Here is a 26,470-nt window from a genome sequence, read left to right as displayed (position 1 = left end):
GAATTAACATTACTATTGTACACATTGTACAGAATTAACATTACAAACATTGTACAGAATTAACATTACTAACATTGTACAGAATTAACATTACTATTGTACACATTGTACAGAATTAACATTACTATTGTACACATTGTACAGAATTAACATTACTATTGTACACATTGTACAGAATTAACATTACTATTGTACACATTGTACATGACTCAGAATAATTACATAGCTTGAATGCCCAGTTTGAAAATTATGAACTTTCAAATTTTTGTTGTACTTTTCTAAACTACAAAAGCAGTTATGGAAATTTAAAATGATGCATTAAACTGTACATGAATATAAATATAATTTCATCTATGATAAAATGTTGTTTGAAACAATGTTTCATTGAATTATAACATGACATCTGTGAGTGAATGGGTTTTTTTTATTACAACTAAACAGATGGTGACAAAGCAGTCGTTTGATAAACAAAAGGAAAACCTTCAGCATGCTGACAGGATTATAAAAAAATATTTAATCCTTACAACACTCAATGGACTAATGTTTATCTTTTTTTCTGGACAAAACCATTAATCATTTTAGGAAAATTTTCAAAATAACTACAGATTGAATAGCAAATACATGTTGTGCAGACCATGATCAGATAGATGGAAAGTCATCCTCAAATTGTTGGTATCTAACTGGGTACTGGTTGCCTAGGTAGAATCTGGCTCAATAGGTAGTGTTGGTTCAATTCCCACACAGTGCAGGTCACCTTTGTTGTGATTGATCATGAATCCTTTCAATGGTCATTCCCACTGTACCTCTGTTCTGGCATGTACAGACGTTATTAGTTTCTTGTGAAAGTGAAGGCAACTAGTACTGGTAATCTGCTTGACAGCCTGCCCAGGAACGATGTGGTGGCCGAACTGTGCTCTGGTGAATTTTCAAAGGTAGCATACTCTCATGATCTGGAGGGTATACTACCAACACCAACAACACCATTGGTAGAATCTGTTGGCAACAGTTGCCACCAGCAGGCATGGAGTTAATTCCATTAAGTACAGGTGTGGTTTCATAATTTCATGCCATTTATTTTTACTTACTAAAGAAATGTCGTAAAGCAACAAGTATTTGTGCAACTGAGCTATGGGCAATTTTTCTCTTGACAATGTAATGAGTTTTGACAAGACTGAATCTTGTATCTTAGCTACTGTAGAAGAAAACATAGTAAGCAGGTAAAAAACAGTACTGAAGAAAGCAATCAGGCAATGATATCTAATAATGTATATATAGATTAGTTTTGTACAAAAATATACAAATAATTACTTTGTGAATAACAAATCATTCAATTATAAGCAAATGTATAATAATAATATAACTGTACTGGTGCAATTTTATAATATTATCACAAGTCAAATTAAGCAATGGATAGTAAAATTATATAACAATAGTCAATACTGATGCAACTTTGTATTTACATTTTGTGTCTCGTATATTATCAAAAGAGTTAGAAATTAATTTTGCACCAAAACTCAGATTGTGTTGTTTAACGTATGTTCTGATCTGTTCATAGATTTAGATATAATGCACCTTTCTTTTCAAATAAAAAAAAATAGAATTTAATTTTATATTCATACAGTAGTCTACACCTGTTATCATTCTATACAATAGTAAAACAATAGCCCAAATATTATAAAACCTATTTCTTAATAAACTATTATGGATATTTACTTAACAAATTCCATTTCACCCATATGATATCTAATCAAAGGTGTCTGGAAATGAGTATACGTTTTCCATCTTTATCAAAATAAGACTCACAAGTTTGTCTGATTTAAATGATTTTAACATAGTAATGCATTATATCCTGAGTCATGATAAAAAGACCTATTAATATAATGCATACAAACAAAGCATGATAATGTGTTAATAACATATCATTAAACCCTTCAGATGCTCCAAATGAATAATTATGATTGGCCTTTTGCCACCAGTATATAACCAGGCCAACCTGCATGACTGACCAGGCTCTATACTGTTGGTAGATTAATTCTTCTATTTTGATATTAAAATCCCTTAAACATTGCATGGCGCCAATTAAAAACTGGACAAACCAATTACATAAATTCATCAGGTAAAGACTTAATTAGACACGATGGTCAAGATGAACCTTTATCATTTACAATAATTTCAAAGTTGTTTTTTGGTGTAAGTTGGATAGGTACATGTACTATATTACAATGTATCAACATTTTGGTGGAGTTAAATGGTTACAGATGAACACAATATTCTGTGATAATAACAACCCATATAATACACCCACTAAATTACTTTGTAATTGATTTTCTAAATTTCTAAATTACAATTTTGGAAAAATGTATCACTTCCCAAAAATGTATCACTACTTTTTTCCATTTTGGAAAAAAGTTGCTACTTTTCCATTTTGGAAAATGTACTAGTATCACTTTTCCATTTTTGGAAAAAATTATCACTTTTCTATTTATCTATATAAAATGAATAACTTTTCCATTTATTTATACAAAATGTATAACTTTTCCATTTATTTATATAAAATGTATAACTTTTCCATTTATCTATATAAAATGTATCACTCTTTCATTTATCTATATAAAATATATCACTTTACCATTTATTTAAATAAAATGTATCACTTTTCCATTCATTTATATAATGTGCAAAAAAATCTGCAATCTGTCATAAACTCTCAAGACATGCATTTCTTTTCTATGTAGTATGAATTTATGATAAATTTGATGCGTGGAGACAAATAAATTTCAAACTGAGCATTTCTGAAGCAGTTGCCACGGTAACTACTTCTTCAGTTCCTGGCAAGAATAGCACCTGGCCATGATGGCAGGCCTGTAGTCTTCGACTTGTATGGTGGTATGTAAAAGGTTAAAGTTATCTTTTAGCACCTTGGAAGCTTCAAACAATACTTGTTGATGGGTCACTGTCTTATCTGAAATATGGAAAGTCTTTATTTATTTCAAAAAAAGTTTAAACTTAAACATTTAAATTAAAGTCTTAATTTAAATCACTGTCAAGTTCACTATTTGGAATAATCAGCACAGATGGGCAAGACCGAAAGAAGGATTTGAACTCCAGAGCCTTTGGTTTAACAGAAGACAACCTATACCACTGGGCCAGAGCTAGGCTGTTTCATCATGAAGTGCTAAAAGTAGGTACCTTTATAAGCAAAGCAAGAAACATTTATCCCTTCCTGGGGGGGGGGGGGACTCCCCACATTCCAGTTAAACTTTCCTGTCTCATGAAAAACAAAGGTGCTTTTTTAGCTTTTTATCTCTTCCTAGGGAGACTCCAAACATTCAGTCACTTCTAAATGAACTCTAGTTTCTCATGAAAAACAATGTTCCTATAATATACTATACCTTTCTCATTAAGACTTGTATTGAAGAAATCATTTAAACTTGTAGTTCATAACATCAACACCAAAAAAAACAAAATGTTAAGACTAAATCTATCATAAAGGGGAGCGGTTGCCTAGTGGTTGATGTGTCTGCCTCTCAACCCAGAGATCATGGGTTCAAGCCCTACTTCGGTCACAACTATGTTTCTTCATATGAAACCAGTACTGGTTGGTTCCAGGAAGCAGACTCGAAAGTGATTAATATATGTTGCAAGGACTTGTTTGGCAATCAAGCTTAAATAAATATGTTTAAACCAAATCTATCAAATTTTATGCCATGTTCAGATCATAAATACATGTAGAAACATTTGATTTATATTGTTGTTTAACCCTGACATAATAATGGCATTTTGAATGTGATTGTGAGAAATGTTCAACGGACAACATGTTACATAGACAAGCATGTATTTTGTCAGCATTATAAATCATATTTGCTCAAATACAAGTTATGTATTGACAGTTCTGTGATTTTTTACTTACAATATCTGTTGCTTAGACATATGCAGCATATCAAATGTTTATAAAGATCATTTATTATAAAAGATTGAAAAAAGAAAACTGCGCAAAAAATATCAGAGTTGATAACTGATAGGTTGCACAATTGTAATATTCTGTCCATTCACTTTATTCAAAACAAACAATCTTGTCCATTCACTTTATTCAAACAGAAAATCCTCTCCATTTATTTAATTCAAAATAGACAATCATGTCCATTCACTTTATTCAAACAGACAAATAAACAAAACAAGAGGGGCATTATGGCCATAGATCACTCACCTGAGATCTATTTGGGTTTGATTTATAAAAGTAAATTATAATCAACTATACAACCAACCTACCTATTGCTAAATGAACAGCTAGAGCATTTTTCTCTAAAGTCAGACACCAGACAGTAAGACCATGTACAGCTTTAACACCGTTTAATCTCTGTAAACTTTGTTTTATAGAGAAATAATCTGTATCCCGTGGTACACCTGTAAACAATAAAACAATGTCACATTATATTATATCATCAAAATTATTACTACTTTAAACAATACTGGAATGTCCACATGCAAGTTGCTAGGTCACTGATCTTAGTGGTTTTGTTTGCTTGTTTTTTATGGTTTTTTTTTTGGGGGGGTGGGGGAGTTAAGACAGATCAACACTTCTTTATAGTCATATGGCAATATTCCAGCTCTACTGGTGTAGGAAGACCTTAGGTGCCTCTCCTGGCATTATTACAGGCATAAACAGGCACCACCTAGAGTGGAACCACCTAAATTTCATAAGCTAGCTGATTAGCTTCTTCACATAACCCATAGTACATGACAGGAATTACACTCACAGTAATGTGGACAACTGGTTCGAAGACAACTACCTTCACCACTCTGATACAGACTTTCAAGATCTTGAATCAAATGCCTATTACTTTTGTGTTTTTTAAGTATGCCATGGATATGTTTTTGTATTAATGAGGTGTTAAACAGGTTTATAGCAGGTGAAAGGTATTCAAATGTTATATACTAAAGTAAAAGTGAAAACTCTATAAATCATAATTAGATAATCTTTTCAATCTTTATTTATAGCCACATGAAAAAAGTATTTGAGTTTATAGCATAGTTCAATTTATCAAGATGAACTTGGGAAATAGGCAAGACTTTAAAATCTGTCCACAGGTGTCAAGTGGCAGAATGCTGTGTTTTCAATACGGGTAAATATTAGGGTTACAGATTTGTTTTGATTAGAGTTAGTAAATTACAAATGTCAATTATAAGTTAGTTCACCAATTAGGAGCAAAAAAAAAACTACATGTATGTTGTAAATTATTCATAAGGAGAAAGCTAACAATAATGCAGACAGATTTGTTAATGTGCTCATATACATTATTCATTGACTTCCTAAACTTCTAACTTCCTAGGTCTCTTAACATTAGAGACAGACAGAAGGATATACCATCAGAAACACAGACAGACAGTCAGACACAAATAAAATAGAGATAAAATATGTTTATCCATGAGGAGTTATCTTACCTTCCATGATTATCCTAAGGGTATCCCTCAATACATTAACAGTTGTAAACAGAACAAGTATAGAGAATAGGAATGTACATATAGGATCAGCAAGTCTGTACTTTTCCTCCGGCTGAAATGAGAGACAAAAACAAAACAATTATAGATAATGTCTAGCTTTTTGTCTATGATAAAATATTAAGAAATAAAACTGGCAATGATGCCCAAGAATTGATGCTAAATGCTGTCATTTTTATTTCGCATTTTTATAAAATCTGCTAAATGAAAATTTGTTAATGATCAAACATAAGTACATTTGTATATTGTTCCTAAGTATGCCATTTTAAATAGGGTATCTTCAAGATATCTTTATATTTCAATCACAAACAATCAGCTCTATTTTAAATCACCTGGATTTTTCTTTGCAAAAAAAAAAAAATCTCTAAAACTGCAATTTCTGAATTTATTACATTTCTGCTAAATTTGTTAAGCAGACTTGGTAAATATAAATAACCTTTATATTTTACATTGTTGTAAAATTGTTGTAGTATAAATCATGGCACCTAAAAGCTTGAAAACCTGACAATTTTGTATTCTGATTAACATAAACTTATGCATACATTGGAATAGTGAAAATAATGATTACTTACTTATTGAAGGAATTAAAACTTGAGGATTTTAATATGACTGTTGTATAAAGTTCACAATCAATCATTACAGCTTCAGTAAAATGAAAATATTATTTCTAACAATTGTAAGAATTTAATAAATGTTCAAAATATGGCTACCACATTAAAATATGGTACAACATAAAGATAAACAATCTTAAAACATTGTAAGATAAACAGGAAAAACAAGTTTTAATAACATGGATCCAATAAACAATATGACATATGTTGACATATAAATAAACCTATTCATTAAATTTTGTCAAGGTTAGATCTTTATCTTACAGAAATATCGGAATAATCTTTACTCTACTTAATAGGCTAACAGCAGTTTTTAGAACTTGGTTTCATGACAAAACTGAACTATCAATGTCATATGTTGATTTCCAAACTTTGTTGTATTGGGGGTATATAAGGTGCTGGGGGAAGATTTAAATAATGGGGAGGTTAGAATAAATATAAGAGTTTGAAATTTGTGTATATTGTTTTGTGATGACAATGAGCATGAGATGATGGCATAAGATGTCAGCATATTGTATTAAATGATCTACAAGTCCAAAATACAAATTTAAAATGACATAACAAGATGTGCATTGTAACATATTTCTAAGACATTTTTATAAATATTTGTGTCATTTTTTAGATGGTATTTTCAACATGATTAATTTTGTTGACACTCAGATTATACTGCATGTAAAAAACCATGAATGTCGTAATCAAGTTTGAACAGAAATATTTTAGCTGAACAAAACCAAATTCTTGGAAAAGGTCATGTAAATTATGTAAACAGTTCACAGGTAACTATTGACCAATATCTAAAACCTTTTACTCTTTTCTATCTCTTTATCAGTACTATATACATTGAATATTTCTTATAGCTGTACACTGACATTAAATAAAAGCGGCTCACTTTTAAGAAGTAAAAGCTGTTGAAACAAAACAGCAATCAAATTTTTAATATACATACATTACTCACAGATGCGCACACACATACATGCAATCCTAATATTGACAAGCATGATTTTTGGTACTTTCATCACATTGTTAATTTTACGGCATCCTGCATTAATTATTCTTACCTTTAACTTAATTATAATGGATGCAAGAAGTACACCCATGCTCTGTATAATATCTCCTATCACATGTATAAAAGCTGCTCTAACATTTATATTCTTTGGATGTGGTTTTTCAGTGGATTCTGACAAAGGCAATTCTGGATTTCTGAGATCATCTTCTTCCTCCACTTGTAGATTTTCTTCATCTGGAAGTAACGGTTCATAGTCTCCATGCTCCCTGCCCCCAGAGTGTGAATGACTGTGATTTGGTGCCCTAAAAATATTAGGAAAAACTAAGATTACTTTTATGATCTTAAGAGAAAAATGTAAAATTAACGTAAAAGAAAGTTTCTTATAGACAATAACTGCTTGCACATTATCTATTTTGCACAATGTTTTGCATTTCTGGAATTACTTACAAATTATTGCTATTATGCATGATACTGTATAATTCTATTCAGTTTTCTTTGAATATTTCACAGGTAACAGATGTTTAAAAACTTGGCTTATTAGAACTATCTTTAGGTGTACAAAATTAGGATCTGTAAATATAGATGGCTGACAAGGCACAATCATGTCTTTCAGGATAATTTTCTTGATGACAAGATCCTTAATGCTCTGTTTAAAATGATTTATATGGAGAGGTAGGCAGTTACTTCCAATAATAAGGTTAACATTAAGACACAATAAAAAAAAAAAATTTGGCAGATTAATAATATGTTTACGGTTCAGATCGGAAAATTCACCCCGAAGGGACCCTGCACATTTGGCAGTAACGAGGCTTGCTGAGTTATCGCTCATGGGAGAGTTCCCGAGGGACGGACAATACGACCTGAATCGCAAACATATGTCAGATATTTTTTCTTGCATATCATACAATATTATTTCATATTTTAAATGGTTTACCTCAATAATTTGTTTATGGAAATTAATGTCCTTTCATCCATAACTATATTCTTACAATAGCATATGAATGTGCAACTTGAATAACAACGGCGAAATGACGTCATCCTAAGCACATAGTTCCCTTCTAAAATGACGTTATTATAACATGGTTCATTCACAAAATGCGCTAAAATGACATTGTTGTATGGAACGCAACTCATCTGGCATCCCCCATGCCAGATGAAATTTCCAGCATGGGTAAAACTCACAGAAATGCTAGTCTAATATGCAAGAAAGTATCTTATAATTATTTTGCTGTGAAAACATTTATTACGCAGTTTTCAATTATGCGCTAGATTTTACAGTATAAACATTTACAAGAAAATAGATACATGTATTGCAAAAAAAATAAATAAAAGAAAATGAAATATTACAAAATGTTTTTATGTCTTTCATAAAGTAGATATCAAGTAACTAATCTCAAAATTTCTCATGATCCTTAGACAAGAAGGTAAGAGAACACTAAATCTATTTTTATCTTCTCCATTTTCTAAACCTAACACTTAAGTATCTGCATGTCTTGTCATGATTTATCTAAAACAATAAAAAACCATCAAGCATTTTATGCAGCAGCTGTGTCAAGCTGGGTTATATAATACCACAGTACCATTGTGTACACAGCATGTCTGGAGACAGCAATAAAAAATAATAAATGTTTACTGTGAAAACAGACTGTCAATCAATTTTCTGTGAAATAAATCCTGAAAGTTTAGATTACCTATCCATATCACAGAGGTGGTACAGATCTTTCAAAAAAAAGTAAAGTTTGTAAACAGAAGTCTAGAAAAATTATACTAGAACAACAGAGATCCAGTAATGTAAGTAATTCATACTCTCTTGATTGAGATGACAATTTTCTTTGAACTAAACCTCACTTGTACCAAGGGATGACAATGGACTTATGCTATAACAAAATGCACCTCACAACTGGTTTATATATAACAATGGTTCAACATTTTTTTTTTAAGTTGATTGATTACTTATTTATAAGTTAATTAAATTGTTGCAGTTTAACCCCCCCCCCCCCCCCACAAAAAAAACATGGTGTCCCAATAAACAAATCATCTACTAGCTACTGATATATTTAATATAATAAACTTGAACAAAACAAACCAGAAACATATGGGGATAAGATATTGTTTTAACCTGGTACTCACCATTTTCAGCTAGATTTCAAATGAAATAGGTACGCCATTTAAAAGAACAGTCATGTACCATGAAAATCCATATTTCATGATAATAATTTCTATAATATATACTTTGTGCCCTTATTGCTATGTTACAATATAAAGTACCTTTACCTTTGATAACCATTGTCATTTGTATGACTGGAATGAGAATTGTGAGAATGCCCAGACCCGTGGCTATGCCCGTGCCCATGACCAAAACTGGGACGTGACTGTGATTTACCGCAACACTTCTCTGAATGTAAAACTATTCCCATCCTGTAATAAACAATAAACAAAATTTTACTACTGCAGAAAATTATGTTCTAAATTAATCAAATGAGCTTGGGCATTAAAAATAAAAATTTCTGAAGTGTGGATTCACGACACGTCAGAATTAAATGAGCCGCGCCATGACAAAACCAACGTACTGCGTTTGCGACCAGCATGGATCCATGCTGTTTGCTTACAAACCCTTAAACAAGTAGAGAAACTGATAGCAAACAGCATGGATCCTGATCAGACTGCGCATCCGCACAGGCTAGTCTGGATCAATGCTGGTCGCAAACTCATTATGTTGGTTTTGTCATGACGTGGATCATTTTGATTACATTGTAGCTAAAAAGGATTGCTTGCCACATAACTTTGATTAAATTACAAGTCAAGAGCTTAACATTCAATATATTGACATGATTTCTATTTCTATCAGGCATGTTATAATGAACATTCATTTACTCTTTTGTTTGGTACATCATAATTTGATATGTAACACCATGTGGCATTATGCGGCATTGTAATTAATAATGTTTACGACCTTGGTGATTGTATCATATTGCATCTGTACTGTCACTTCAATTAATGTGAAAAAAGATCGCAGCATTACCAATGCCTTTCTTTCAAATATCTCAATTTTGTGCCAAATACTTGTGCATATTACAAATTGTTTCTCTGTTCTTTTCCATGTCTTACCATCATTTTAAATTTATTTATTTGATTTCATTGTTAAGTTCATCAATCAATCAATCATTTATTCAATCAATCAACTCAAAAATAAGATCAGAAAAATTGAAGTGCAAAACTATGTTTTATTTCAAACATGAGTTGATACCTAATGGGACCTGGAACTGTCATCATGGATGGGGTTGTCATTACAATTAAAACAGTGGCTTGCCACCATGGATTTTGGATAAAAGATTAGGATTGTCATAATTGATAAGAGGGCTGGGTTGTCATCATTGGTAAGAGGGTGGGGTTGCAATCATTGATAAGAGGGCCTGGTTGTCATTACAAATAAAACAGTGGATTGTCATTATGGATAAAAGATTAGGATTGTCATAATTGATAAAGAGGGTGGGGCTGCCTTCATGGAAAAGAGGCTAGGGTTGTCATCATATACTGAAGGATGAAGTTGTCATCAAGGATAAGTGGGTGGGGTTGTCATCAAGGATAAGAGGCTAGGGTTGTCATCATATACTGAAGGATGGGGTTGTCATCAAGGATAAGAGGGCAGGGTTGTCATCAAGGATAAGAGGCTAGGGTTGTCATCATATACTGAAGGATGGGGTTGTCATCATGGATTAGAGGCTAGGATTGTCATAATTGTTATGAGGGTGGAGTTGTCATCATGGATAAATGGTTGGGGCTGTTGTCATGAATAAGAGGGTAAGGTTGTCAGCATGTTTATGAAGGGGCAGTTGTCATTACATATAAGACAGTGGATTGTTATCATGGATTATGGGTAAGTTTTTTTATAGATAAAAGGGAGGTGATGATGATACACTTGATAAGAGGGTCCAATCTTCAATAAAGGAATGGGATGCAATCATAGATAAAGGGGATTGGTGGACTACCATCTTGGTAAACATTTGGAGTCCAAAAATGTGATACAATTGATAATATTTAATGCCACACACACAGATAAATCAATTAAGGCATTATCATTTAAACAGATGTTTATCAGAAGTTGATGAGCTTATGTCATTTTCATTACTGTATTATATTAGAATACAATACCTTTACAAGAATTCCCTGTTTTTAATGTTTAAAGATTGTCATTTTTTTAACTAGATTGAACATATGAAGTCAGGGTTACAAAAAAGTAGGTGAGCATGTGTTGGTTGATATAAATTAAGAACAGAAGCTATTAGATGAACAGCAAGCTAAACTTTTCTCAATGCTACAGTAAAACAAAAACTTTGTACAATTTTCAATCATCTATAGTTATGAATTTAACTAGAAATATTAAACAAAATCAAGAAAAATGGAATAATAATTTAACACCCAAAACAGCAATACAAAAATGCTGCAGACGCAGTTTAACGAACAATACTGAAAAATGAAAGGCAATGTCCACACATACATCTCCTATCACCTGCCAAAGCAGAAATTAACATTTTTACATAAAATGGTAAAATTTAGAACATTTGTAAAATGTTATCAGAGGGGAATACTTCAGTATTAGTCAATGCTAGAGTTATTGGTCTTCCACAGAGACTGTCACCATGATCCTGCTGAAAAATATAAAATGAAAACCTTCAGTAGTAAATAAGCTATGTAGAAATGCATCAACATGATTTGACGAGCATAGATTGACTAGGATAGATATGAAAACAATGAACAACTTACACTATATTAAAAACTACACCTAGTGTTGCTGTTATCAACATTTCATTTGCTTTCACATCTTTATAATGTTCCTTTATAATTCTTTCTATAGCAACATAAACTAACACTCCAGTCACCGACCATATGATGAACACACTGAATAGAGCTCCTAGAACCTCTGAAATACACATCATATTTCATCAACTAAATGATGGTAAAATAACTCATTATTACCTTTATGATGATAAAATTATTCATTATCACCTAAATGATGATAAAATTATTCATTATCACCTAAATGATGATAAAATTATTCATTATCACCTAAATGATGATAAAATTATTCATTATCATTATACCTAAATGATGATAAAATTATTCATTAACACCTAAATGATGATAAAATTATTCATTTCACCTTAATGATGATAAAATTATTCTTCCGTATCACCTTAATAATGATAAAATTATTAATTATCACCTTAATCATGATAAAATGATCATTAATCATCACCTATACAATGTCAAAATTATTCAGTATCACCTTAACGATGACAAAATTATTCATTATCATCTTAATGTAACAAAATTATTCATTATCACCTTAATGATAATAAAATTATTCATTATCACCTAAAATATGATAAAATACGATTAATTATCACCCAAATGATGATGAGATGGATAAATAAAGACATAATACAAACATTGCCAACAAGATACAGATATAAAAGATCTATATTCGGATTTTACTTATAACCCCAATGAACTATTTAGTGCATGCCTTATAACCCCAATGAATTAAGTGCATGCCTAAATATTTCAAAATACTGTAACATACTAGATTAAAACATACCAAATGAACAAGCATATTTGTGATATACAAAGCATGGAATGATAGTGACTTGTGTTGTGTCTTATTTGTCGAGAAAATATATACCTGCTCTGTGATAGCCAAATGACATGTTACGGGTGGCATGCTTCTTGGCAAGGTACATTGATAAAAGACTTATCAGGAAACTGATCAAATCACTACCAAGGTGAAGTACATCTGTGAATAACGCCAGACTGTTGGACAATGCTCCACCTGAAATTATAGTGAGGAATATCTGTGATTAAATCCAGATGAATCAAAATGGTCCATGTGAAATTACAGTGAGGAGCATCTGTGAATACTGCAAGACGATCCACCTGAAATTAGAGTGAGATACAGCTGTGAATAATGCTTGAGTATCAGATGATGCTCCATCTGAAATTAGAGTGATGTACATCTGTGAATAATGCTTGAATATCAGATGATGCTCCACCTGAAATTAGAGTGAGGTACAGCTGTGAATAATGCTTGAATATCAGATGATGCTCCACCTACTTTAGAGTGAGGTATATCTGTGAATAATGCTTGAATATCAGATGATGCTCCACCTGAAATTACAGTGAAGTATATCTGTGAATAATGCTTGAATATCAGATAATGCTCCACCTACTTTAAAGTGAGGTATATCTGTAAATAATGCTTGAATATCAGATGATGCTCCACCTAATTTAAAGTGAGGTCTCTCTGTGAAGAATACTTGAATATCAGATAATGCTCCACCTACTTTAAAGTAATGTATATCTGTGAATAATGTTTGAATATCAGATGATGCTCCACCTAATTTAAAGCGAGGTATATCTGTGAATAATGCTTGAATATCAGATAATGCTCCACCTAATTTAAAGCAAGTATATCTGTGAATAATGCTTGAATAACAGATGATGCTCCACCTAATTTAAAGTGAGGTATATCTGTGAATAATGTTTGAATATCAGATGATGCTCCACCTGAAATTAAAGTGACTGAGGTATATCTTTGAATAATGCTTGAATATCAGCTGATGCTCCACCTAATTTTAAGTGAGGTATATCTGTGAATAATGGTTGAATATCAGATGATGCTCCACCTAATTTAAAGTGAGGTATATCTGTGAATAATGCTTGAATATCAGATGATGTTCCACCTAATTTAAAGTGAGGTATATCTGTGAATAATGTTTGAATATCAGATGATGCTCCACCTAATTAAAAGTGAGGTATATCTGTGAATAATGTTTGAATATCAGATGATGCTCCACCTAATTTAAAGCGAGGTATATCTGTGAATAATGCATGAATATCAGATGATGCTCCACCTAATTTAAAGTAAGATATATTTTTGAATAATGCTTGAATATCAGATGATGCTTCACCCAGTTTAAAGTGAGGTATCTCTGTGAATAATGCTTGAATATCAGATGATGTTCCACCTAATTTAAAGTGAGGTATAACTCTGAATAATGCTTGAATATCAGATGATGCTCCACCTGAAATTACAGTGAGGTACAGCTTTGAAAAATACCAGACTTCATATGTACATTTATTTGATGATGCTCCACATGAAAGAAATTATAGTTGCAGCTTCTACCATGGTACTTACAATATTTTTGTCTATAAAATTTATCAATAAACAGTATGCTATCATATATTTCAGCAGTTTCAAGCACTGCAACCGTGTAAATGCTCAAATGCCATTAGTTTTTATTGTTTATTATTGTGAAATAAAATGCCTAAGAGTGTTATAAACATTTATCTTTAAACATATTTACATAAAGGTGTAGAGAGCTTCTGACATTTCAAAAATGAAAACTTTAGTACAGGTGAACTACATGTATATTGCAATATTTCACAATTATGGTTTGACCTCGTAGAAATATCACTACTGTAAATTAAGATTCATTTTCGTTAATATATGCAGATCAATTTCCTCTTGAATTCATAATCTCTTGAATAAATACAAGTGTATGTATGTTCAAACAATATCCAAAAATTAGCCATGCAGTCAATTGCTATGTAATGATAATCAGCTCCATTAAAATATTTTGCTATATAAGACATGTTTTCCCTTAAAAAACAAAGAAAAAGGTTTCACAATGTGTGCCTGTTGTGAAGAGATGATAGTGAATGAATCAATGTTAACAATGAAGTTTTTTCGGATGGGTTTAACTTGCACCAACACAGACTAGGTTATATACTGAAACAAAAAAGAAACTTTCTCCAAGTTTGAATGTAGATATATGTTAGTACAGTTTTTCAATCCTTTTGAAACTCGATTTTTACGTTGAATAAACATATTGGGCTTATATACCGGGATTAGCTGACCAATTTTGCAAACAAAACGAGTTTTACAAGCTACTACATGTATATAAGTGTGTACATCTAAGTGGTACCGTACCCTTGAACAACTGGCACATACTTTGCGAAAGTTTTTTTTTTGGTTCAGTATATGTTGACATTCCAGCTTTACTACTTGTGAAGTAAGACCTTTTTATTTAAGGTATGAGCATCTACGTAGAACCACCAATGTTCCTCGGCGGGATTTGTACCAACAGAGGTGAACAGTAGGTCACCCAGGTTTGAAGTCAGCAACCTTAATCACTCTGCCACAAATTTCCCACAACAGAATCAATAAAGAATGCCCAAGAATGCAACATTGTACATGTTGCAGGCTTGGAGACTGATTGAGCATGTTCATGTACAAAACCTGTATTATTTTTGTTTTCGAGTTTAAATAAAAACAAATGGATATAGGGTATAATGTTTAAAAATCCAAATAAAAATAAAGTAATATTGTAAATTTTCTATCCACAGTATCTTATCTATCATTTTAAAGCCAGAAACAGATGTTTCTACATGATCATTAATTTACTTCAATTTTAATACGCAGGTTTTTATTGCAATTCCATTATACAAAATGTCACTGAAGTAACTGATAAGATCCAAGGACTCATTTATGGGTTTCTAAATATAGAAATCAATAGACAACATTAGGTTGTTTTCCCAGCTTTATAAAGTTTATTACATGTTTCAGTATTTACTACATTTTGTATATTCAGCCAACTTCTATAAATACAACAATAAAAAAGTAAATTTATTTCATTGTTGCCTTTGGAACAACAGTTAAAATAAAATTTCAAATACAGGGCAAAATAGAGTTATGGTTCTTTGACACTGCACTCTGCCTCAATGCCGACTACCACTGTGTGCAATTATGTCCAAGGGTTTTCAAGTTATGCTCCGAACAAGCACAATGGACGGACAAGGTGACTACTATATGCACTACCGAGATATGGGGCCATCTAACTGTACACAGACCAAAAAAGAACAAAAGACTTAATTCTGTAACAATAGAGTTAGGGACCATTGACCCTCTATTAAACAACAGAAAATAACAAGAAATGGCCCCTTATTCCATTTCGGCTGGACGTCTGCTCTCCCTTTGAGGAGCATAAAAATAATAGAAATCCAGAAAGTTAACAGCTTAGTCTTAAACAGGAATCTATAATATGAGGCAATCTTTACATTATCTTAGTAAAGATTTCCAATGAGTTTTCAATTAATATTGTTTGTCAGTTATCACTTTCTTATAAACCATATTCTACACTCTTTTTTTATAGTGATTCCAAATAAAACAATTATTTATTTCAAAGATTATATGTTTTATTCTTACTATTGTAGTATACATGTATGGCATATTCTTTGTTTATAAATAGATTATCAAAGTTTAAGTAGGAGTTTAAAGGCTCTAGCTGGACAAGAAATAAAGGTAGAAGTGACTTCTCCCTCAACCCCATCAGGGAGAAGTTTGAAGACTTAGGGAGAAAAAAATCTAGGTTAAACCGTTTAACATCCATTTAACACCTAATTCAAAATACTAGTAAAAGTCAAACCAGTAGGGATAAGCATGACTAGAAAATACAGGATTTATCATGTTGCTGTTTTTATATGAAATATTAGGTTTGATCTTCAGACATTGTAATTCATTGCCTGTGTTATGACATGAATTATGATAAATAAGGTTGATATGTTCAATTATTGTAACAGCAGTTCTTAACATTGAATAGATACATAATTTACTGAAATTAATGTAAATATTATAATTAATGAATACAATATAAATACACTCTTGTAAAAAATGTAAAACACCACATATAAGAAAAGACATGATTGTATACATGTATACTATTAACATACAAAATAACAATTTTATAACTTAAGGCTATTTACATTTATCAATCGATCTAAAACTATCAACTATCTAAACAACAAGAGGGCCTGATGGCTCTAATGTCGCTCATCTGAGGTCGATCGGTATAAAAAACCATATTTCTTCAATTAAGAATAATTAAGATGTGGGCAGGGCAATTTTAGACTACAGGGCCCGGAGTATTCATTAGACTTGTATAGATTCAGTATATATATAGGCTATTCTACATAACATTCGATAGATCCCTACTCTGATCCCTTATATGAATAACAATACATATTACATTTAGATTTAAGATTTCCCATTCTTGATCTTATTTGAATCGACAATACATTTAACCACAAACAATTTGACATATGTTCTTTTGTGAAGAATTATTTTGTGGTGAAGTTCTTATTACATGTATAATCCACTAATCTGATAATTCAAATTGAAAAGATTAGGGTCATGTAGGGAACATCTTATCCCTGTTGTCTGACACCCACATAAAAAATAAATAATTTGATATACACTAAGTAACCCCCATGATGGGGCGAATTTTGACCCAATGGGCCTAATTTATACAACTTTTGTAGACAGCCACTAGATTATGCAAAAATTGATTTAGATTCTTAGCAGAATATTTTTTAAAGTTTAATAGTCCATATATAAGTCTAAATGTCACAAATGAGACCCTGGTGAAGGGCAATATTTTACCATAGGGTCATGAATCTTTTGTAGATGTCTATGAAGCAATGGTACATGTACATGCCTTTCAGGCCATATGACCTCACACAAGGAAATTTTAATGTGTTTTCATTAGAATCAACGTTTTTTCCCCCCTTATATAACTATTACTGGAAAACGGCACCATTTCCAACAGAAAATAGACAGCAAATTTTCCAATTTTTGAATTCCCAAAATTACACTGAAAATTCCCATCCAAAATCGATAAATTAAAAGGTACACAAAAAAAAGAATGGATGCTTACATATTGATAAGTGATATGCGTTAATAACAAAAAATAACTACATCAAATCGATATCTGTACTCAGTTCATTTCATACTAATCTAGCATTTTATACCTTATAAACATTGTTTATGTACATGTATATGTACTCAATTTTTTAAAACTCAAATCAGAAAAAATCATTTAATTTAATAAAAAATGTTCTTAAAGTGTATACATATTATGCATAATTCTCATGTCTCCCTTGATAAAATAATTTACCCCTGAATACCTCTGGCATGTTATGCAAAATTCCCAATTTTATCATTAAAGTTTATTTAAAATAAATGACCCCAGAGTGTGGCAAATATAAAAAGAAATCATAGATTACTACAGTGACGCTTCATTATAGCATACCAAAAATTTAACAGCTGCAGAAACCCGAGACAGTGTTACTTACAACGTAAATCACTTGGAGTGACTAGACTTAAACTTAATGTACTTAAGTTGTTCATTGCACTGCTGATGCACATAATTGATCTGACACTTAAACCAGACTGTTTATATAGTATCATATCAATGTTCTCATATATATTAAATAACATCAAATCTATTTGCAGACATTTAATATGGTACCATATTTGTACTTGCATATTAAAATGATTGTGCACTCTTATTTTATTGTTTGACTTTATCATTTTCATCTGCTATAATATGTACCAATCAATACTCCTCATCCCTGCAGGCAGCTCTAAATATCCCACACGCCTTAATTAGAAGATTATAATATTTACACAGAACAATAAAAATGTCTTGAGGACACATTCCTTCACCACGGAGACAAAAAATACGTCAAGTGGTGATGTCACTGTACATGGTTTTGTACATCTGTAGCATATGATGTGAATATTTCATGTAATGATTGCAGCCAAATATTTTCAATATCATCACGGACATGCCAGCTGACTTTGGTATGCACTGGTCACATCAGGTCCCGCTAGCAGGCCATGGGTTAAACCTCAAACTCCAGTAAATAATCAAGTAAATATTTCAATAAATAAAAAAATAACAGATATCACAAAATTAATATAATAGAATTTGTTCGTAAACTCACCACAAGACCAAAAAATACAAATAACAAGCTCATGAAATTGTCACAAAACAAGGTTTTTTTTATGTCAATATAAACAAGCAATTATCATAGTATTGCAAGCAATCCATAAGTCCCCTACCGGTTAGAACCCCATCAACATTCTGAAGGGCCATTGGCCATTCACTTATGTTTCAATTTTTCTCTATTTTAAGTAAACTTGTTGGAAAAGTTCTTTAAAAGTGATCACAGGAAACAGTTTTTATGAACAGACAGACAGACGGACTGTCAAGGACACTCTAAAGTTAATATTTGAAACATCCCTGTTACCAAAATATAACATTTTAAAAGCAAAATTCTTAAAGAGGAGATAACTCTTGAATTAAAGATGCAATTTCATAATAATTTTCAGCTTTTTTTGACTAATCACAAATATTGTTATATTTGCCATATTTTAAGCCTATTTGTTGCCAAGGCAACTGATATTTTTTCAAAATAGGAAGAACAGATAAGACATGCATAATCTCAAGACTGCTATCTACCCATATGTCAAGTTTAATAAAAATATTTCCAGTACTTTTTGAGTTACAAAATGTATCACTGGATTCAGTTTATGTGTAAAATTTGCCATATTTTCAGTCTATGTGTTGCCATAGCAACCAGAATTTTCAACATAGGAAGAAAAGAAAAAGACGTGCATAATCTCAAGACTGCCATCTACCCATATGTCAAGTTTCATAAAAATATTTCCAGTACTTTTTGCTTTATCACTGGATACAGTTTATATGTAAAATTTGCCATATTTTCAGCCTATTTGTTGCCATAGCAACCAGAATTTTCAACATAGGAAGAAAAGAAAAGGACGTGCATAATTCCAAGACTGCCATCTACCCATATGTCAAGTTTCATAAAAATATTTCCAGTACTTTTTGCGTTATCACTGGATCCAGTTTATGTGTAAAATATGCCATATTTTTAGCCTATTTGTTGCCATAGCAACCAGAATTTTCAACATAGGAAGAAAAGAAAAAGACGTGCATAATCTCCATACTGCCATCTATCCATATACCAAGTTTCATAAAAATATTTTCAGTACTTTTCAAGTTATCGCGGGATCCAGTTTTGTGGACGGACGGACTGACGGACGGACGGACAGATGGACGGACAGACGGACGGAGGGTAAACCTAAAGTCCCCTCCGGTAAACCGGTAGGGGACTAATAATAGGTTAAAATCCCTTCAGAAATATCTTAGGCCTTGTGGTAAGAACAGTATGAACAAAAACCTGCAAGGGCCATAATTTCCTAAAAACAATTTAATCACACACCCCGGCCCCAAAATATGTGCCAAGGCACTTGATGACTTCTGTGTTCTGTGAAAGTTGAAATTTTTAATAAATGTCTTAATAAATGTATGTCAAGTTGCACACAGAAGAAATTGATTAAGTACATGTACATCAATTTGCCTAAAGCCTCCAACACTCAGTATATTCTTTCAAAAATTCATATTAAAAATAGATAGAAGTTGATATAATTTATAATAAAGGAAATATTCATAGCATTCAATAACAAAAAGATGCCTTAGTTGCAGACCAACAATGCATGTTGCTTGTTTATGTAAATGGACAGGTAAATAAAAAGGTTCACAGTGCAGGGTCATTTTTATCATATGACATGCATGTATATAACTTTATAGAGGCCCCTACACATTGCTACTCTCTAAACATTTAAGCTTTAGAAATTTTACTTTATGATAAGAAGATAATGGGGATTATGTTTTCATGAAAGTTTACTCCATGTAAGAAAGTGACAAACACCCTAGGGATATGATACTTAAGAAAATAGCTACCAGTGAAGCTTCGTCAAAATCTACCCAGTGATTAAATACCATACAGTGTATGTAAAATTGTGGACATTGATATACCATAACAGACAATGGAAAATTCGCCATTTGAGCTGCTTGTGTCTTAGGTGGGCTATTTATAGATTTTGTAATTTCTTAAAAAAAGGCTAGTATGTTCATCATCATGTATCTAAACAAGCACAACAGTGGCCTAGTGGTAAAGGTGTTTGGCTCTTAACCAAGAAATAATGGGTTTATGCTCTATTTTGGCCATTATCCCAGGGATCAAAAATAGGCCCTATTTCCGGCATGATCATGTTGCCTCACAGAGAATCCAGTATGGAGCTGACTCTGGAGTATTTCAAAAAGGCTTCAAGTAAATACATTGAAAGCAGCATGCCTCCAGATTCATGCTTATTTTCATAAAAATTTGAAAATGTATTTAACAGTACAATTTTGTGAAGTTACCAAAGGAATGCAATTTACACATTATCAATGGCACTTACAACCCATATAAATTACTTGTACCATAAAGAGGTCAAAATATGCAAAAATAGCCTTTACTGCGTTAGTAACGCAGTAGAAATATAGTTATTAATACTGAAAAATTGTTCATTAATCGCACATAACATGTTAATAATTGCTAGAAGTTTGAATCTTTATACTTTTCCTATAATCTTAGTATATTTTTCTCAGGTTTGATTTTAGCGAAATATTTTTGCTCATCTGGAGGCATGCAGCTTTTAACCAAATATGCTAGGTAATGGTAGACATTTTTTTACACAATGTCTACACATAATTAAGTTTCAAAATATTAAAATGTTGTCACCACAATATAATATAAAGCAGTTGACACACTTTTTTTTATCATTTTACTATCACAGGCAGTTTATAGTAGATGCAATTGATACCAGGTATACTTTCCATTTAAAGATTCACATACATGTGAATTGACTTTTTAAACATCAGGGTTTTTAATTTTTGAAGAAAATAAAAAGGGTTATTTAAGGGGAAAATAAGTTTCCAATATAAAAAAAGGATGAAAAATATACATGCATTTTTTAAAGACAAAACCGGTTAAAAAAAAAGAAATTGCCCTTTAAAAATTTTCTAGGTAAAAATTTTTGGATTTAAAAACCGTGTTTTACCCCAGCCCTTCCCCTTCCCATGTTTTTTTTTTAAAAGTTTTTTTTGATAATTTTTGGGTCTTTTTAAATTTGGTTTAAAAGCTTTTTTTCATAATTTTTGAAATGGGTTATTTTTTAAAACAAAATATTTCCTTTTTTTTGTTGGGAAAATTTAAAACTTTAAAAAAATTTTGGAGCTATTTTTTTAAAATAATATAATGCTGCTGCAAATTTATTTTTAATAAGTTACTTTTTCCTAAAAAAATAAAAAGGAAAAGTTGTGTATAAATTATTTGAAAAATTTGGGAATTTAAATTATGGTTTTCAACCTCTGGCAAAAAAATATTTTTTATTCAAAAAGTTAAAAATTTTATAAATTTAATCTAATTGAATAAATTTTTTTTATCTTTTTTTTCCAAAATAAAAAGGGTTTAAATTTACTTTAAAAACGAGAATTTTTTTCTTTGACCCGGGAAAAGAGGGCCCTGCTTAAAAGTCCTGGTTGGCTTGCTATGAAATTGCTATAAAATTTTAAATGATTTTTATGAAAGTCAATGATTGCTCACTGGTTGTATAGAAGTCCGGGGTTGGCTATAAAAAGGGAAAGGGTTCACTAGGGAAAGTAAAATGATTGTTAAATTTCCCTGGTTGTAGGGGTAAGGGGTTTTTCCCCCAAAGCACTGGGTTGCTACCCGAAAAACAATATTTCTTTTGGAAAAGTAATGTTTTTTAGGGAATTTCCCTTTTTTTTGGGAAAAGCCCAATGTTATTAGGGAAAGTCAAGGGGTTTGTTTGAATTTTAAAAGTCTCTGGTTTTAGGGAAGTTTAGGGTTGCTGGGAATCATATTTTTTTTGGGAAAGTCACGGGATGTAAAAAAGGGTAAATTGGGGTTGCTTGGGAAAATTACTGGATGAAATGGAAGCCCTGGTTGCTTTTGGAAAAGTAAGGGTTTTTTAAAATGTAATGTTCTATTAAAGGGAAATTGGTTGCTAGGGAGAAATTTGGTTATATGGAGTCTGTTCCTAGGGACTGTTGCTTGTAAGTCATAGTTGCAAAAAAAGTCAATGATTCTATTGGGCTATGGAAAGTTGATGGCTGAAAGGGAATTATTTTTGGGAAAACTTGTTGTAGGGGAAGCCACTGGTGTGGGGGAAAGTAAATGGAATTTCAATGATTGTTGGGATTCACGGGGTGTTTTGGGAAATTGGGGGTTGCTATGGTAATTTTTGGTTGTATGGATATATGGTTGCTGGGGGGGAAAGCCCAATTTTTTTGTAGGGAAACCCACTGGTTGCTATAAAAACTTTTTTTTGGGAGGAAAAATTGGGAAAGCTGCAAGGGGTTTCACTGGTTGAAAATATAAAAAGGAAATAAAAAAGCTAAATTGGCCTTTTCCCGGGTGAGCTAAAAAGTAAAAATTAAAATTTTTCACTTTTTTTTAAATTTCTTTTTTGAAATAAGAAAAAACTGCATGGCGGGTTGTTAGAAATGGGTTGATCTGGCTTGGGGTAATTTATTTTTAACTGTTTGACCAAATGTTGAGTCTTGTAATTTTTGAAAAGGGAAACCCCCCACCCGGTTTTGTATGAAATGACAGCCAATTTTAAGGCTTTATTAAACTTGTATTTCTAATAGTATTTCAAAACTTTTCACTCTTTGGGCCCCAGTAAAAAACTAAAAATGAAAAGGTTTTATTTTCTTTAAAAAATTTTATTTTTAGATGAACTTAAAATTGTTATAAAAAATTTTGTACAGTTTTCCCAATGGGTGGGCCCCTAAAAAAATCTTATTTTCCTTTTTAAATTTTTCCCCTCGGGAAAAAACCAAACCCAATTAAAACCCAATTGTCATGCGTTATTACTAATTTTTTTTTAAAAAAGCCCCTTTTAATATTTGTTTTACTTTTTAAGGGGGGGTTTTATTATTTTAAAAAAATAATCACAAGGATGTTTATTTTCTTTTTAACATGTAATTTTGGATTTTAAACCTTTTTTTTAAGTTTAAAAAACATTGTTTGGTTAGTAAAGGGAAATTTTTAAGGGTGAAAAAAAATTAAAATTTCCCAATTTTCCCTATACTTTTAAAATTTTTAAATCCATGAACAAATATGTGTCATAGGGGGAGGGGAAAAATATGCCCCTGAGTGCCCAAGGAGTGATTCGGGCCCCAAGAATTGTTTAAAAACTGTACCGACTGGGTTTAAGTTACTGGAGAAAAATCTTTCCCATAAATGAAAAATTCTATATTGTGAAATATGAAAGGCTTTTCATTTCCCCTTAAAAAAACAAAAGGAGCGGGTTCCACTTACGACTTTTTGGGGTAATTTTTAAATTTTTAAGCTCTCTCTCTCTTAAAATCCTTTAAAAATTTCACACCCAACTCTTTTTTTTGGGGTTCTTTTTGATCAGTAAAATAAAATTGAAAACTTTTTAAATTTTTTTTGAAAAAATTTTTTATATACCAGGCAAAAAACTGGATATGTACAGGGACTGTTAAAAAACCGGGGTTTTAAATTTCTATTGTATTTCCCTTTTTATTTTTAAAAAGGGCCTTTAAAGTGAAAAAAAAGTTTTTTTTTAAAAAAAGGTAATGTAAAACCTTTTTTGAAATTTAAAATTATGGGTTAAAGGTTAAAAACAAAAATTGCAATTTGCCCCAAATTTAAGTGAAATATTTTTTGGGTTTGTTTTTTTTTTATTTTTTTAATTGCCTATAAAAATCAGATTTTGATTTATGAAAAAGAAAAATAGTTTGAGGGAAAAATTTCTAACAAAATGGATACAACATGTAAAATTTTACAAAATTGGGAATTATCGTTTATTAGTTATATATTATTTTTTGGGGAAAAATTTAATTAAAATTCAACCAACCCTGTAATTTTTAAATCTAAAATTTTTACTCTTTCTAAATTTCTCCCCATATTTCCGGAATTTAAATTTATAAATTGGGATTATTTGGCCCTTTTTTTCCCTTCCCAAGGGTCCCGAATTAAGCCCCATTCCCCCCCAAAAGTTGTTTTTTTCCCCTTTCCAAAAAAAATTTTCCCTAATTTGGAGTAAAGAAATTTAAAAAAAAAAGTCCCTTTTTTTCCCAATTTTTGGTTTGAAAATATCTTTTAATTTTAAGACTTTTTAAAACATATGGTTAAAGTTTATGTATCCTAAAATTTATGAATTTTTAATGTTTTGTAATTAAAACTGGATTTTTTTTGGATCGTTTTACATTTTTTACCCATTTTAGCTTGTCTTTGTATTTGTTTTTGACAAAAAAAGTAAACTTCAAAAAAATTTATTTAGATTTTTTTTTAAAAATTTTTTAAACCCCTTAAATGTAGTTTTTTTCCCAAAATTTCAAAAAAACTTTTTTTTCCCCAAAATTTGGGAAAATTATCGAAGTAAATTTTCCCCAAAAATTTCCATGTGCTTTCCCCCAAAATAGAAAAAAAAGGTCTGTTTTTCCTTTTTGCTTTATAAAAATCACAAGTTTTTGGGCGGGAAACATTTTTTAATTTTTCTTTAAATTTAAATGCAAAAGACAGTTCGGGGAGCCCCTTTTTCAAATCAAAATAGCAAAAATTGTAAACAAAAATTTAAAGAAAAATTGGGGAAAATAAATTCCCAAATTTAAAACAAATTTAAAAAAACCAAACTTTCATGTATGAGAAGTGTTCCTTAGTCATACACCAATATTTATAGGTATTTTCCCGGGGGTCGTTTTTCATTGGTGGGGGGGTTTCCTGAGATCGACCAAATTTTTTTAAAATTTCAGGTTTAAATTGTGCCCAAAAAAATTCCTAGTGAAAAAAAATTATAAATAGCCCAAAAAATCATTTTCCCAATTTTTTTTTTTAAAAAATTTTTCATCTTGATTTTAAAATTTAATATATTAAGGGAAATAAAAATAAAAATTTGTAAGTGAAGTTCTAAATATTTTTTGAAAAAAATTTTTAATTTAGTAGTAAATGTTTTTAAAAAACAGTTTTTGGGTTTTATGCTATTTATCAGCATGGTGATATCAAATAAGTTTAAATATTTTCAATATGAAAAAGAATTTTAAAAATTTAAAATTAATTCATATGCCACAAACTTTTATTACATTTAATATAATAAAATTTGGTTAAATTTCTAATTCCTTTATATACTGATCAATTATGTCTGATAATCTACAGACTAAGTTAACTGTTGAATGTGTGAAAATGTTAATTTAATTAATTGAGAATAATGATATCTAATAAGAAAATTCATGAATTACCTATAGCTTCACCAACCATGAACAGGAAACACAATACTGATACGGCTATCAACTGGTTTCTGGCTGTTTTGTCTTCTGGAATTTTGGCAGTTGTTGCATGACAATGCCAGTCATCATTTTCATCTATAAACGTGTCATTTTCTGTCTGCTCCATTAAAAACTGTTCATAATCTTCCCCAGCAACTGTAGCAAGTTCTTGTTCTGTTGCCATGGTGTGGTCTCTGATTAGATCAGAATCTGAAGACACTTGTGATGCATGGGAATGTTGACTATGCAAGAGTGGGTTTGTACTTTCATCTGTCAAATGGCCAGAA

At 31.1% G+C, this 26,470-nt stretch overlaps 1 protein-coding gene across 1 annotated transcript; it reads right to left on the bottom strand.

Moving 5' to 3' along the window:
• Window positions 1–98: 98 nt before the first annotated feature.
• Window positions 99–26,470, bottom strand: LOC132746407 (proton-coupled zinc antiporter SLC30A2-like). The gene is made up of 8 exons (XM_060735532.1): window positions 26,157–26,470; window positions 12,800–12,946; window positions 11,881–12,037; window positions 9,391–9,534; window positions 7,169–7,418; window positions 5,443–5,554; window positions 4,270–4,404; window positions 99–2,962 (listed from the first exon to the last, which is right to left on the bottom strand). The coding sequence occupies exons 1-8, from the start codon at window positions 26,365–26,367 to the stop codon at window positions 2,814–2,816; spliced, it is 1,305 nt and encodes a 434-aa protein (XP_060591515.1). The 5' UTR covers window positions 26,368–26,470; the 3' UTR covers window positions 99–2,813.

Source organism: Ruditapes philippinarum, unplaced genomic scaffold (genome assembly GCF_026571515.1).
Source record: "Ruditapes philippinarum isolate M1 unplaced genomic scaffold, ASM2657151v2 ctg2683_1_1_1_1, whole genome shotgun sequence".
Classification (NCBI taxonomy): Eukaryota; Metazoa; Mollusca; class Bivalvia; order Venerida; family Veneridae; genus Ruditapes; species Ruditapes philippinarum.
The sequence above is the reverse complement of the archived record's forward strand: the minus strand, read 5'-3'. Positions and strand labels throughout refer to the sequence as shown.